General features: G+C 45.5%; 2 protein-coding genes across 8 annotated transcripts in view; one reads left to right on the forward strand and one right to left on the reverse strand.

Annotated features, from left to right (window-relative positions):
* The window catches only part of METTL15 (methyltransferase 15, mitochondrial 12S rRNA N4-cytidine), an 84,584-nt gene extending 79,980 nt beyond the window's left edge, over positions 1-4,604 (reverse strand). The window contains exon 1 of one of the 3 annotated variants that reach the window (XM_083436393.1): positions 4,473-4,604. The gene's annotated coding sequence lies outside the window, so the exon portion shown is untranslated. The other 2 variants (XM_083436395.1, XM_083436394.1) reach the window with 2 other exon arrangements.
* Positions 4,605-6,695: 2,091 nt separating this feature from the next.
* KIF18A (kinesin family member 18A) overlaps positions 6,696-12,052 on the forward strand; it is a 37,672-nt gene continuing 32,315 nt past the window's right edge. Inside the window, exons 1-4 of one of the 5 annotated variants that reach the window (XM_083430204.1) lie at positions 6,696-6,841; positions 9,290-9,680; positions 10,705-10,862; positions 11,623-11,727. In XM_083430204.1, the coding sequence (XP_083286330.1) occupies positions 9,353-9,680; positions 10,705-10,862; positions 11,623-11,727 (591 nt within the window). In that variant the 5' untranslated portion in view covers positions 6,696-6,841; positions 9,290-9,352. Of the gene's footprint in view, positions 6,842-7,532; positions 7,604-9,289; positions 9,681-10,704; positions 10,863-11,622; positions 11,728-12,052 lie in introns of those variants that run through there. The other 4 variants (XM_083430205.1, XR_014508720.1, XM_083430207.1 and 1 more) reach the window with 4 other exon arrangements.

Genomic DNA, 12,052 nt, shown 5'->3' on the forward strand with positions numbered 1-12,052 from the left:
TAAACGCAGTTTGGAAACTAACTGGTGAAAAATGAGACTGCCAAAATGTTTGTAGGAGGAGGATTATGAGTAACAGTTTGCAATTTGTTTCCAGACTCAATTTAAAGTGCTGGTGTCAAACTCTAAAGCGTTAAATGATCTAGTACCAGGTTATCTGAAGGGCCACGTCCATCCATATTAAACTAACTGAGCCCCAAGATCAGCATCTGCAGTCCTCTGCTTTCTGCCCCCCCCCCCCATTAGTAAAGATTACATTGGCAGGGTCTTCCAAATGTGCAACTGCCTTCCTAGGCAGCTACATCTTTCGACTCTTTCTCATCACAAGCAATCTTTGGAAGGCTTTTCTAATTGTGCAAGGATTTTTCTGAGTATCTTTTTTTTTTTGCTTTTGCAATGTTGTTTGGTGGTTTTGTTACTGTTTCTGTTATTTTTATTCTGTGAGCCACCTTAGAGAGAAATATTTTTAAAGGCAGTATATCAACAATTAGAATAAATAATGGGCTTAAATTGACTGAATTGTTGGATTGCAGTCTACAGCTTCCCCGACAGTAAAACCCTCAAGGGAACACAAGAGTGTGCAAGAATACAGAAGCTGAATGGAAAAAGAACAAATGTCTGTTGAAAATGTTAAAATAAGGAGGTAGCAAGAAAAGTGCAGGAATAGCTACAAGGAACCTATGGAGATCAGGCACACTAATAGAGGGCTGCTGAAAAGAGAATGGCATGACAGCCCAGTGACTGCTGAAGAGGCCTTGGGGAAAACGGGTGGATTGTCCACATTTCTGCTGCAGGTGCAAGGAAATAATTTCCTTCCAGTTCTCCAATACATTTGTCAAAGCAGTGTCAGACCTCATAGCATCTCTTGTATCCTTCTTCTTTGCAGCTTGCAAGGATTTTCCCCTCAGCGGCTATCCCGCTATCCGGAAGCACAATTCAATACAATGCTGACTGCTATGAGATCATAGAATGCAGGGCAAAATGAGTTCCATTAAGTTTAGTAGAGCATACTCTCAAGTATGTATACACGACTGCAGTCTTAGAATCAAAATATATACAGTGGTACCTCTGGTTACAAATGCTTCTGGTTACGAACACTTCAGGTTACGAGCTCTGCTAACCTGGAAGTAGCTGCTCCTGGTTGCGAACTTTGCCCCAGGATGCAAACAGGAGGCGTGTGCACACAGCGGGAAGCCCCATTAGTGAAAGCACGCCTCAGGATAAGAATGGTTTCAGCTTAAGAACGGACCTCCAGAACGAATTAAGTTCGTAACCAGAGGTACCACTGTAGTTGGTGAAAGCTGGAGGTCAGGCAGTATATTATAACTGGAATACAGCAGGTTCCTTCCTTTTGAACAGAGGTCTTTACACTTGAAAAAATGTTTTGAGGCTTACAGAAGTATAACTCTGACAATACATGCAAATAAGCTGGAATCCCACAGAACATCAGTGACGAAATCAACTCACATAAAGCTTGGCTTTACTTCATTGGACGATATCTGTGTTGATAAATTCATATCATAGGGCTGTGTTATTATGCACTCTGTGTGAGGCTTCTCTTAAGGAAGGTCTGGAAACTGTAGTTAATGCAGAAGTTGGGTTGCTGAGTGATGCAGCCAACCATATGAATGTTACACCTTTGCTCAAACAACTGCACCGATTGCCAATATTTACAAGAGTCAGCTTATGTCTTTAGGATTAAGGCTGGTTGTTTCTCTGAGCTGTCTGGAAGCTTGCTTGTGTGTTTGTATGTTTGGTCATGTACCAGGGTACTGTGAGAGGCTGAAGGAGGAAGTGAGATGGAGAACACAAGCTCACATCTATTTGGAGAAAATATAGTATTGTGGGGCACATAGCAAGAAGATGTAGATTGGAGAATTATATTATGCCTTTGGACAAGGAGTCTGAGAACAGGATGCAGACATTGGAGAGCCCAGGGTGCATACAGAAAATGCTCAGGAAGCATCATCTACAGCAGGGGTCAGCAACCTAAGGCCCATGGGCCAGAAGTGACCTGTGGAGGTCGTTTGACCGGCCCACGAGCCGCCCCTGAACTGAGCTGCCCGCTCACATGCTGTGCTAAACCGGCGTGGCGCAGGGACTCGCTTCTGTGGCACCGGAAATTGTGTCTGCGCAGACGCCGGAAATCGCAGGCTCCCATGCACGTGCGATCCGGCCCACAGAGAGATCTCCGCAGGACCAGTCAAGCCTAGATAAACCTTACTGACCCCTGATCAACAGCTTCCAGGCTTTCCAAACCTGCTCTCTGAAGTATCAGGTGTGCATACCCTAATGGAAGCTCATCACCAGTAGGCTACTTAGCTCAGAAGAAAAGAGATGCTAAAAAAACACTGCAGGCAGAGATAACACACTTGAAGGACCTGGCACAGAATCTCTAGCACAGGTTGATAAAAGTATCCTTTGGGGATTAGTTCACTTTGTCTATACCTGCAGCCAATGAGGAAAAGTCCTTGGCATCCAAGAGTAGCACAGAAGCAAGGATGACAAATATAGGGAGCATGAACAATTAAGGAGTATGAGAGCCCTCCAAATGAAAGTGACATCAGGTTGAATTCTAACTGAACAATGGTTCTGAACTTTATTTGAGGATAAACACTGAAATGTGGCTAACCTTGAGTCAGAACCAGATCTGAATCCAACAAGGGGGTAGTAGTATGTAATGCAAGCTCCTATTGTCAGAGAAAACAGTGAAAGCAGTCTCCTCTGTACCAGGGTAAACGTATCCAACTTCATCAACAATTCCTTATAAGGCTTGGTTTTCAGACCCTTGATCATCTTGGTCACCCTCTCTGCACACGTTCCAGCTTGTCAATATCCTTCTTAAATTGTGGCGCCCAGAATTGAACACAGAATTCTAGGTGTGGTCTGACCAAGGCATAATAAAGTGGTACTATTAATACCCCTGGTTGTGATACTTCTGTTGATGCAGCCTAGAATAGCCTTAGGGTTTTTTGGTGCTGCATCACTGTTGACTCTTGTTAAGCTCGTGGTCCACTAAGACCCCTAGATTCTTTTCACATATACTACTGGCAATGTTTTATTAGCGCAGCTGGTTCTTCCTGCCTAAGTGCAGAACCTTACATATGTCCCTAGTGAAATTCATTTTGTTAGGTTTGGCCCAGTTCTCCAATCTATTATGGCCATCTTGAATCCTGATTTTGTCTTCTGTGGCATTGGCTAACCCTACCAGTTTGGTGTCATCAGCAAATTTGATGAGCATGTCCTCAATTCCTTCATCCAAGTCATTTATAAAGATGTTGAACAACAACAGACCCAGGACAGAACACTCCAGAACTCCACTTAGCACTTTTTTGCAGGATGACGAGGAACCATTAATGAGCATTCTCTGGGTTCAGTCAACCAACTACAAATCCACCTAACAGTTACTTCATACAGCCTACGCTTTACCAGCTTCTGCACAATACCATGGGAGACTTTGTCGAAAGTCTTACTGAAGTCAAGATACACTACGTCTACAGCATTCTTCTGATCCACCAAGCTTCTATCAAAAAATGAAATGAGATTTGTCGGGCACACAGATTGTTTGAAAACAGCAAGTGGGAAAATTTGGGTTTTGAAAAACTGAGTTTTACTTAAGGGGCAGAACAGAAAAAGAAGAAAGTGGACAGACAAGACATCAGAGATAAGTGGAAAAATAAATTCAAAACAACAGGAAATGACAGACTGAGAGAACTATCACAATCTGCTATTTGACTAGCAAATGTTAACTGGCACCATACCATGTATTCAACTGGTTAGGACTGGGTTATATTTAAGTATGGGTGTATGGGAATTATTCAATAATTATTAGTTGTTTGTGCTACTTGTCACAAGAGTTGATTGTGTTAACCTTTTTTAACCCACAGTGTAAATGTTTTTTTTTTTTTCATATTCATTCCACTCAAGATGGACTACCAACCTCCTTTACCTCACACATAGTTGAGAACGGTGTGTGTTAACACTTAAGAAATGCCACACAATGCATAAAAAGCTAGCGCAAACAGAGGGCAACTGGGGGAGCGAGTGCTTCATTCTCGCCTCAAGAGCCATGTTGGCACAATCATTCGTTCTTCTACACCTCGCGTTATTTTTAAAGGAGCGTTTAATGTCGCGACCTCTCTTCGCAGGCTCCAGACAAGGAGTCATTCGCTTACACGTGGAGGGGGGTACATGTCCGACGTTACTCACTGCAAGAGGTGGAGGGAGAGTGGGGACGAGGAGGAATGTCTGACCACCACCTCTATTACCTTAGCAACGGGTGAGCTCCCTTGTGGGTGGGAGAGACACGGAAGGTGGGGGTCCACTGTGGACCTAGGAAGGGGGAAAAAAACAAGGCTTCCGAAGTGTGTGCATCCGGAGAACAGCACGAGCCTTCCCCTCCCTCGCAGCTCGCCTCTCCACCCCCGTCCCGGCGCCTGGGGACACTCGCTCTGCGGCGGAACCGTGCTACTCACAGCGCTCGACGAGGCCGCTGCCCCCCACGCTCCTCCTCGCACAGCCTACAGCGCCAGGAGCGCTGCCAAAAGGCTTCCTCCCTGCAACAAGGCGCTGCGGGTTTCAGTTCCGCCTTCAGAGCCCGCTCCTCCTTTGCAGCAACGCGGTGAGAGGGCTACGCAGGGCTTCTCCCATCCCACCCACTTCCTTCTCCCCACCCCCCACAAATACGGGACTGGGCACCCGCCCCCCTCTCGAAAGCTGCTCGATCATTGCCTGCCTGCAGTGCCTTCATTTCAAGCGGGCTCGGGGGTTGCAAGGCGGCGGTCGTGTGCACAGCGCGCACGGATTCGGAATCGGCCTCGATGAACGCGGCGGGGCTGACTCAACAAATGCACTGCAGGGATGCGCAGGTTCTCCAGAGAGACTGGCGGGATTTCCACCGCCCCCTCCATTATCTCTACGCAGACTTTTTCCTGCCTCTTTCCACAAAGCCCCGTATTTCCTTTCCTCCCGGTGGACATCCCCGCTTTTTGCAACACGGTTGTCAGACCCAAAGCGAAATAATTAAGACGCCATCGGCAGAACCGCGGCTATCTTTTTATGAGACATCAATTAGGGATAAAGGGGCAGGTTTGTTCCAAGGGATGCTGCGGTGCGACAATACTTCGATGCGTGTCTTGTTACGTAGTAAGAGGTAACCCGTTTGCGATCAGGCTGGCCGCCACATAACATCCCGCAGCCCCTATAATCCTAACAGACCGTTTTCCCAACGGAGTTGCTATAGGATATGCGGTGCTCCGTCTTCACCCGCTTGCATTAACATACGTCCTTCTCTACTACACACATCTGTTGCAATCCGCAAACTTTAAGCCAGCAGCAGATACTCTCATCAAATGCTCTATTTTAAGAACATCTTAAAAGCATCTTCCCGAAGGCGCGCAGGTTCCTCTGACATCTGCCAGTAGAACATCCCGCCCAGAACGGGCGCTCGTTTTTCATTCAGTATTTGTACAGCTACGCGCACGAGCACAGCTACAAACAAATCTCTCGTGTGAATTACTGTTTTCTCATTTCACATTTAACAAGCACCCACAACTCCTCAGAGTAACTGCAATTTATGGAACGAACTAAGGGATCGCGAGGTTCACTTTTCTTGATCCCATTCAGTACTTCAGCGGCAAAACTCATTTCTCGAACCAGCTCACAGCGCACCAGTTTGAGAAAGGCTGGCGTATGTCTTTCTAGTCTAAAACAGTATCGCCCGTCCCGCATAAAAGCAGCTGGGGGTGGTGTCAGTTTCCAGCCAGCTGAGCTGGAAAAAAGTTAAACCCTTCCCTGAGCATTCCTTAACTCCCAATCTCAGGTTCCTAGTTTTGCTTTTTAGTTAAAAAAAAACTTTCAAGCGAACTGTTGGTGTCTCCTGTCCAATTTACCCCTCACTCCGCACTGCAATTGCAGCCATACAACCTCAAGGACGTGCGCTTTTAAAGACTTGCACAGAAACTTTGCGCGCTGGGCTCAAGTGCTCGAGCACCTAAAAAGACGCGTGTACGGTTAATCTCTGTGGCGTTGAGAGCTATTTCAGCTCATGGCTGAAATAAAATTTAAATTCAAGTCACTCGCTTGTGCTAGAAGAGGCACAACCTGACCGCGCGTCGGCGTGGGGGAAAATCATTTCTATTGAGCTTACTTTTGATTCACTGCGTAACTGTTTAGGATAGCGCTGTAAAATCAGCGATTGAACCAATTAAAGCCAGGTTCACGTCTTAAGATGACCGCCGACTACTACGCGACAGCTTTCTATTCGAAACTTGAACTGGGACGACGAAATGCTGCTCCACGGAACTCTCGCTGTTGCTTTATTCCTGCAAAATGCAACCTCCCTGCTTGTTTGTGCTCATCAATTCCTGCAAAGACAGTATCCCTTTCTTATCGTCCCAGTTCGGCACAGAAACAGTCGAACCCTGACTTTCCCCTGCTTTGAATACGCGTCTCTCCCCTCCAACCCGCTCGCGCGAGTCCCGCCCTCCATTCATTCGCTCACTGACAATATCCGCCCCCCTTATTTCCATGCGCGCCACCAAACCGAGCAGAACGTCCACAATCCCAGCATTACGCCCTCGCTTAGGAGACGGCTGAAGGCGGAGGGATGGGTCCTCCTTTGGACCAAAATACATCCGAGGGCGCGTCGTAAGCGTGGAGGCTCTTATGACGTTATGAAGCCCTCAACCAATCAGAAGCCGTGGAACGAGAGGCTGCTTGGGTTTGAATTTGGTGGCTCGCTGAAGCTAGCTAGCGAGTGTGGAGGCGGCGGCGGCGACGCCCGAAGAAGCGGCGCAGGCTGCTGATCAGCAAGTCAGAGGATCAGAGGGTCCCTAATGCCCGGGTGAGTATCTCCATTTACGCCTACTAGGGTGTCTAGCTCGGTTCAGCTGAAAGAGGGTCCCGATCAGCTCGCTGCATTAGCGAGGGTGGCCCATGGCTGCTTACACTTTCTGGCGGAGTCTTGCGCTCTTGTGCTTGCCTTTCTTTTTGCAGCGCAACCGCATAGGAGGGTCGCTGCTTATTAGCCGCGCGACTTTATTCCATTCGTTCGCCCAGGTCCTTGCAGGGACTTTATAGTACTGTATCGAAAGAAAGTTAAGATGGATCGGGAAGTTCTCCGCCCCAAATTGCCTTTTAAGTCTACACCCCTGCGCAAGGTTGGATGGAAATTCTGGCTGGCTTCGAGTTAGAATGTGGTTAGGATCCGGCATATTTATTAGAGAGTGGGGGTACGGTCTTCTGCATACTTACCCGGTATGAAGTCCCGTTGAAATCAGTGGGCACGGCTTCCAAATTGACATTTATAGCACTACGCTGTGAAATATAGCATTGGTGAATGCATATCAATGCCGCGCGGTTGGTGGCAACACTGAACCAATAGCATCCCATGGAAACGGCGTAAAGAGTTTTGTAAACGCCTTCAAGACTGGTCGCCTCCAGATGACCTGTTGCTGAGCATGCGTCCTGATTTGTTTGCCCTTTTGTGAGTCTTAGCCCTTGAGATCATCTCTGCAAATTTGGTGCAGTGAAAATGACCCTGGGGCTGGAGCAACTCTCCTATGAGGAAAGCTTGCAACTATGGGGTTTGAGGTTTAGAGAAAATGTGAGAGAGGTAGAAAACTATGCATGAAATGAGTCATGACTCTAGAACCCAGGGCCATGTGGTGAAGCTTAACGAGGGAATATAGAGAGGAGACAAAAGGAATAACTCCATAGTTAAGTTGTGGAATTCATGAATGTAATATGCAGCACTGGTCAGCAATCTGAGTGACTTTTAAAGTGGTTTAGACAAATTTAATGGAAAGCAAGTCTATTAACCAGGATGACTATGCACTAGCTCCAGTATCGGAGGTGGTATGCCTCTGCATACCAGTTGCTGAGAATCACAAGTGGGACAGTGCTGTTGGGTTCATGTCCTGCTTTTGGGCTTCCCATAGGCATCTGCTTGGCCACCCTGAGAACAGGATACAGGACTAGGTGAGGCCCCTTAGGTTATCGTGACAGTTACGCCACACTTACCAGAAACATTTCCCATTACTTTTCTTACAGCATAAAGTCTCGTTTTGAAGAGATAGAGCACCACTGTTCTTATTTATAACAATGTATTCACTTTATTGAGAGTGGTTTATGATAGTGATTGAAAGCGCTGGCAGACTAGAAGCAACCTCCCACATATATTACAGGGATTTTGTTGTGTGGATTAGCATCCGCTTCATTATTTTCTAAGGTGCTACAAGACTCTGGAATCCATTAACATTCAATTGGCTGTATTTATGAGACCAAACATGGTTATTATCTTGTATGGGAACATTTGGAGTAGCAAAGTGGAATACAAAAGACTTCCTCTCAACAAATGGAATTCACCAGACCGTATTCCTCTAACTAACTGCTGTTGGCATTGACAGAGTAATTATTGTATAGTGTGAGTGAAACCTAATGCATGTGAATATGCTAACTGAAAAATGACAATGTGAGCAAGCACCAAGTAACAATAAAGAAAGAACCAAGTTCTTAAACTAGATCTTATGTCAGTCTAGAAAATACATATTCTGAACCTGTGCACATTGAAATTTATGTGGTAGGAGAGTTTCTTTGACTATGAGTATGTAGTATGTTATGAATCATTTTGTTCAGGAGTTAAACTTGCAGATATTATTTTCTGTTAAGTTTGTGAGTGTTTCATAGCCTCATCCTCCCTCCACACAAGAGTATTTGCACTCTTCACACGTTAAGTTGAGAAACCCGTTTTGGTAGAATTCTATTATATCTAAAATAGTTGCATGGGATCTGTGGTGGTCAGCTGGACAATTGAAGCAAACAAAGCCTATTTTACTGGACTCCAGTCATTGGCAAACAAATGGCAGGAGAATATTGAGTTACATCTAAGCTTGTGTAAACATTGCATATAAGCTTTGCAGATCAACTGCTGCTTGTAAAACCAAAAATAGCACTTACAAAATTACATTTTGGTGGGTTTAACTGTATACATGGGGCCCATAGAGCAGTGTGTCTTCTCACATGCATATTTTTTTTCATTTGCATAAACCTTGTTGCATTTTCTTAAATTACTGCTTAAAAAATATAACTGGTCAGTTTACATTTTTGGCCAGTCAAATTATCAACCCTAGACCTAACCTAAATCCATTTGCTTCCTTGGTTTAGCAGCACAATTATAATGCATGTTTAGTCAGAAGAGAAACTTACCTCCTTCAGAGAAGTTTACTCCCAGGTAAACAAGTATAGGAGTGCAGATGTTGTTGTTTAATCTGCTTTCATTTTCTTCCACCAGCAGAAGAAACTGGATTTACTTTATATGACAAATCTTCCCCAGACACCATAACTGCCTTTCGTAATGTCTACTACTGTTCAAGAAGATGTCTGCAATCACGTGAAGGTAGTGGTCCGTGTTCGTCCAGAAAGTCAGAAAGAGAGAGATGGCAACTTCAGGAAGGTGCTCCAAGTTGTCGATAAGCATATGTTGGTCTTTGATCCCAAAGTGGAGGAAGTCAGTTTCTTTCATGGGAAAAAAGTTCCATGCCGTGATCTTAACAAGAGGCAAAACAAGGACCTCAAATTTGTCTTTGATGCTGTATTTGACGAACATTCTTCTCAGCTGGAGGTCTTTGAAGATACTACCCTGACCATGCTGGATGGCTTTTTAAATGGATATAATTGCACAGGTAACTCTTCTGCATTTCTGCCTTTGTTAGTTATGGAAATAATCCTGTATCAGCAGTCAGTTCTAATTTGAGCTGGGGCGGGGGTGTCCTTCTGCCCGCTATTCTATTTATAAGCTTTAAAACTTTGTTGTCACTATTTTCCAAGCTGTTGGGGATGTTTGGTTTCTTGTCCTTTGCTTCACATGTAGTATGAAGAATAGCTTTCCTCGCCATTACTTCCTGGTAGTTCTGATTCTAACGGTTACTTCTAGCTTTGGTACTGACAGTGGCGTAGCAGGGGGGGCCGGCCGCACCGGGCGCAACATCTGGGGGTTAGGGTTAGGGGGCGCAAATCCACGGGTTAGGGGGCGCAAATTACTTGCCTTGCCCCAGGTGCTGACAACCCACGCTACGCCACTGGGTACTGAGCAGTAGCAGTGTGTGTGGTGGAGCAGACCACTCTCCCAACATCGGTGGCGCTGCTGCTTACCAGAACAGTTGCAATGTTGGGGGAGGGGTTCATGGTTGCACCAGTGGAACCACCGCTGCCAATCCGGTGCTCCTGTCAGCATGCAGTGCTCCCAGCCCCATTCAGATAAGCAGCAGCAGAGCCATGATCAGAAGGCAGCTCTGTTGACCCTCCCCGTCACACTGCTGGTTCCGAGCAGTTGCTAGCTATCACAGCTGTACAGCGTTCTGCAGCCATATTTCACTTGCACCTTCTCACAAGTCGAATGTTAAGTTGATCGCCTTGGTTGAAGGGCGAATGTTTCTCCTCTTTCCTCTCCCCCCCCCCCCCCGAAATGAGCAAATATATATATCAGGTGAAGCCAGATTCTCCTGTTTTCGAATGTTGAGCTACTTAATGGATGCACTAATTAAACGTGCCCCTTCCTACGCCCAGTCTTGCTGTTTGTATCTCACACCTTCCTCCAAAGAAGCCCGTGGCAGCAAAGGTATCAACCCTAACACAATCAAACTTCTAAAAACTGTGTAAAACAACCTTCTGAAAATGGCTAAAAGCAATCGCCTGCTTTCAATTTAGTGCTTGCTTATGGCGCAACTGGAGCTGGGAAGACTCATACGATGCTGGGCTCCCAGGAAGACCCTGGAGTGATGTACCGGACCATGTTGGAGCTCTACAATGCCATAGAGCGGATGAAAGAGGAGAAGCATTGCGCTATTGCCGTTTCTTACCTTGAGGTAAGCAGGCGGAATAATTTTGCACAATAACAGTTGTTTTTGTATACGGAATAGGGTGAAAGGGACCCAAACCAACTTAGTCAGAGGCTGAGAAAACATTGTCTATCTCCCAGCCAAACATTCCATCTTCCAGCCAGCATGAGAGATGTTCTCCTACGGTGCAGTCCCATGTTTCTGAGGAGTACATACCAGTATTCCCCACCCATGGCATCACAGCACCAGAGGAGCCAGTAGAATTGGAAATAAAGTGTTTTGAATTCCTCCCTGACCTGATATTGGAGGATTTAAAACTGCTCCCCCCGCTCTGATCTCAGGGAGCTTCTTGGGATTCAAGAAAGGAAACAAACAAGCAAACCAACCAAGGGCTTTGCTCCCAGCTGCCAGAGAACAGAATATAACATATCTTCCCAATAGCCAAGCCTAGGATTAGGTCTCATGACAGCATGCACAATTGAGAGTTTTCTGCTTGTCTAGTTCCAAATGTATTGGTGCTTTCCTCCTGTCAAATTGCCACTCTGCCTTCTTTGCACTGGAAAGTTAAAATGGCGATTTGGATATTTGGACAGAAAATTAGGACTCTTAACTGAGTTTAAATCTTAGGGATAAAACGTATCTGGAAGCGCATGCCATCTCGCATAGGTGCATTTTTCATCATCTAAAATGGGACTACACCTACCAAATCCAGATACCTTCTGTATGATTAGCTGCTTAGCTTTGTGTATCTTAATATCTGCCTTTTCCAATGCCTTTCCCTCCCAAGGTCTACAATGAGAAGATACATGATTTGCTTGTAAGTTCAGGACCACTGGCTGTTCGAGAAGATCCTCAAAAAGGAGTGCTGGTTCATGGGTTAACAATGCATCAGGTTTGCACGTATTTATATTATCCATGTTATTCATTAACTGCTTATTTATTTATTTGCCTGCTTGCAGTATTTACAGGCATTCCTATAACACAGTTCTCAGAGAAGCTCACAAAGCAATTGAAATTCTATAACAAATTCTCAAAGCAGCTTTTGAGTCTTTAAGGCTTCACCTAAGAGGGAAATCGTCAGTTTGAGGTACCTAGTTTGTCACCTAAGTTGTTTTTCTTTAAGTTGCCAGAAAGTTGGCAGACAGGGAACGTGGGAAATATTTGCATTAAATCTCCCAATATTGTAAGGCTTTGTGTGAGTTAGAAGGTTATTTGTT

This window comes from Podarcis tiliguerta (assembly GCF_965153285.1).
Source record: "Podarcis tiliguerta genome assembly, chromosome: 1".
NCBI lineage: Eukaryota > Metazoa > Chordata > Lepidosauria > Squamata > Lacertidae > Podarcis > Podarcis tiliguerta.